Source organism: Sinocyclocheilus anshuiensis, unplaced genomic scaffold (genome assembly GCF_001515605.1).
Source record: "Sinocyclocheilus anshuiensis isolate Anshui unplaced genomic scaffold, SAMN03320099.WGS_v1.1 scaffold446, whole genome shotgun sequence".
Lineage (NCBI taxonomy): Eukaryota > Metazoa > Chordata > Actinopteri > Cypriniformes > Cyprinidae > Sinocyclocheilus > Sinocyclocheilus anshuiensis.
This window is the reverse complement of record NW_015544247.1, coordinates 156,471-160,280: the sequence shown is the minus strand read 5'-3', so window position 1 is coordinate 160,280 and position 3,810 is coordinate 156,471. Positions and strand designations below refer to the sequence as shown.

General features: G+C 34.9%; 1 protein-coding gene across 2 annotated transcripts in view; it reads left to right on the top strand.

Moving 5' to 3' along the window:
• LOC107697700 (peptide methionine sulfoxide reductase MsrA 1-like) overlaps window positions 1-1,169 on the top strand; it is a 34,998-nt gene extending 33,829 nt beyond the window's left edge. For both annotated transcript variants that reach the window (XM_016498499.1, XM_016498498.1), the window contains one exon: window positions 801-1,169. In XM_016498499.1, coding sequence (XP_016353985.1) covers window positions 801-974 — 174 coding nt within the window. In that variant the 3' untranslated portion in view covers window positions 975-1,169. The remainder of the gene's footprint in view (window positions 1-800) is intronic.
• Window positions 1,170-3,810: the final 2,641 nt, after the last annotated feature.

The following is a 3,810-nucleotide window of genomic DNA, read 5'->3' as shown; positions in this document are numbered from 1 at the left end:
CTTTTTTTTTTTTTTTTTTTTGTTTGGTCTTCTTATCAAGTTTTTGGTTCTCTTTTTATGCACACCTGGCTAAACGTTCTTTGTGTGTTCATCTTCCTGTTCACTGTAGCACGTGTAACCATGTAATAATCCTATAAGGTAATTCTCATCTTTTTTGCCTTCTAAATATACTAATATCAGAGAGATAATTAAAAAAAATAAAACAAATGGCAAATGTTGGCTTTATGTTGTTGTATAGGTATTTTTGTTTTTCTGGTGTCCATGCTGCTGTTAGTATCTCATGGTGTTATGATGCAGACGCAGCCTCTTTTGTTAGACATTAAATCAGAAGCAACTGAAGCAGACGTTTGTCTCCACCTAGTGGCTGAGATCTGAAACTAGATACATTTCAAAAACGGCAGTTGTGATTGCTCAAAGCCAGCACATAAACGCTCCCCTCTCTTTCTTTCTGTTGTTGAGACACCTCACTCAGTTCTACATGTGAGCTTTAGAAATACTGTGATTGATATGTTCAAAGGTGTTTTGTTCTGTCTGTTTATAATAGTAGTACCTAAAACCTTTTTCTGCTGGAGTCTATGGATGCGGCCCCTAGAGGGAGACAGAACTTCATTCATGTTCCTTTGAAACAGTTTTGGACATTCTGTCTGGTTTTAACATCACATACACAAGAAAGAGTTGTTTCAGTTCAAAATGAGTTGCTTCTCCCTAGACAGTGATCACATTTATCCTCTTCATATCGAAATGTGTCGTCATTTACCGTCTCTTTCTCTGTGTCTGTTCCTGTTTCGTCTTTTTGCTAGGCTCTAACTAAGAAAGGCCTGGGTGAGATCACCACCGAGATCCGAGAGCACACTGAATTTTACTATGCTGAAGACTATCACCAGCAATACCTGCACAAGGTGCCTAAAGGATACTGTGGGTTAAAGGGCACCGGTGTCACATGCTCTATTGGAGGAGAGAAAGGTGAACTCTGACTCAGGGCACTCAGACATTGTCTGCTATTTTAAAGGGATACTTCACCCAAAAATGAGTATTATGTCATTGATTCACCCTCATGTTGTTCCAAACCTGTATGAATTTCTTTCTAATATTCTTCTGCATTAACTCAAATGAAACCCATAACAAAGCATTTTCATTACTTTCAAATAAATTTAACTAATTAAATAGAATGTTTTTAAAAATGAAACATTTTATTTCATGTAGTCTTTTTCAGCTAGGCAACATTTCTTATTTTTGTTTTAGTTTAACTTGAAGTACTTGAATAACTAAAAATAAATAATAGAATTTTAACAGACATTTTAAAAAGAACAAATACGCATGAAATTTGTTACAACTTTAAGAATAAAATGTAAAATATTTTTTAAAAATCAAATTCAAAATATTAGCAAAAATATGTCAATTTATAATGTCAATATTAAAATAATATAATAATACATAATATAATATTAAAATAATTCTGCTGTATTGCACAAAAAAAGATTTTGGTTGCTCTTTTTATTGCAATTACTATAAATGTGGACTGTAGCTTTTGAGCTTTATAAAGGAGGTCCCTGTTTCTTACCCCCAAAAATCGTATGACTTAAAAAGAATATAACACACAAGTCATCTGGATTTCACTGTGTTTGTAATGCTTGGAAGCTTTGTTTTTGTGCCATGAAAGAAATTCAAACCTTTTTTTATTATTGGGTGAATTACTCCTTTAACAGGGGAGTGGTGTGTTTTGCAAATGTCTTATTTGATCCATGTATAAAAAGACACATACATGTGTATGTTTGTACAAACTGTGTATCAAATCTATTTTTCTGTGAGTCTGGTGCAAGTTGGACTCCTAAAGCCAACAGCAACCTGCCAGTGATATTTCCTCAAGCTAAATCTGTCACACTGTCTGCTCTAGAGCATCTGCTGTGTTATGCTCTGGCCAATCTCTGATCTCTATGGGCATTACAGTTCTGCAGCATTCTAATACATCAACCCCTGATTTAAAATACAAATGACAGATTCTGCCTTATGGAAACATGAATTACAATGCTTGCTTGTACACAAGACTGTTTACGTAACTTATTATTCATGGAAAATTCTATATTTTTTCTTCATTGAGCCGTCAAGTTGCACATGTAATGCCTATATACCACTAGGTGTCAGGACATGTAAATATAAAAAACATGACTCTAAATCTACTGTAGATTAAAGGAGGTGGAAGATTGCAATTTCTGTGCCACCAGCATCACCAAACAGAACTGCAGAAATGACTAGAGAAGGAAAATTGGTAATTGCGTTACAGGTTGAATACTTTGTACGTGTGAAGTGAGACTTGAAAGCTGGAAAATCTGTGGTTGCTAGGGTGTTATTAGGCAGTTGGTTTCTAGATGGCTGATAAGTTTTTCTGGGTGGTTGTGGGGTTTAGTTGATGTAGCCTGAAAGCTTTAGGAGGAGTTAGAGATGAAATTTTGATCTCACGGTTAAAAATAAATTATTTTGTTTGTTTTTTTGTTTTTTGTTTTTTTTATGACAGCAGTATATTGATCAAATAAAAAACAGCCTGTTGACTTTCATTGTATTATATATATATAAAAAAAAGTAAATAACTTTCATCATCAATAGCTTTTCTTATTTTTAATATAGTAGATCTATTGCTTTATTATTTGAAACCTAACAAAATGCTAAGATTGCTATATTAATTTTTATATTATACATTGTAGGTGTGTATTAAAAGTATATTTTAATTCATCCCTGTGATTATTTGAAAAAACATTTTTTACTACAACAGTATGTTGAAAATTTGAAACGCTGAACTCCATTGACTTTCACTGTATGGGCACAAAAACACATTTTTCAATATACCCTCTTTTGTGTTCCACACAAAGCAACTGAAAGATCTGTTATTTTGATGTGAACTATACCTTTAAAACTGCTATAAACGGGTTACTGTAAATATATCGGTTTCACACCTCAGCTGTGTAAAGCACTGCATGAGTCAGCTGCTCATTTTAGAAAATGAAAAAGCTAGACAACAAGCTGATCTGCTGACTGGCCTGAATAGAGCTGGGTAATTATATGGTGATCTGTCCAACTTAAGCAGCAGTACCTGCTCTAGTTTACCTTCGATGCTTAGTTGAATACGAAGTACTAATGAGCTGGGCCTGGCTTTGGCTAAAGTTTGGGTGATATCTCGTACATGGACTCAAGTGCACAGTGAGTACTAGTGGTTCTGGAACAAAGGCCATGTGCTCTAAAACTGGATCAAAATGTGGTAGAGTCAACAGAACAGAGGATTCTGGAAGCCTCTTGTGGTGTGTCGTCGTCTGCTCCTCGGCTGATGATGTCACTGTGTTATCTGTCATCTTTGACTGTGTCTCTGGGATGAGACGCACACATGATTCACACAGCACCTGTATGAGGAGACAGATTTCTGGGAAATGATACATTCATCTTCACACTCCCACATGTGTGCTATATGCACCTACCTGTGTTTTCACCGCCAGACGTACATAAGGGTTATATAAACACATTTCTGCTATGCATGGATCCCACTTAAACACAAACAATGGCAAAGTTCAGTTTACCAAGATTTGGTCAAATGATCTTCATACAATGGCTCCAAAAAGTAATTTGTACACCTAAAAATGTCTGAACATCACTGAAATAACTTTATTTTTCTCGTAGCTTATTTGAAACCGAACAAAATGGTTAGGATCTTAATTTTCTTCATATAAAATGTAAGTTATGATTAGGCGCTTGCAATGAAAGTGAATGGGGCCCATCTATAATTGTTAGAATATGCATTGTTTCGAAAGTATATCCAAATTGACA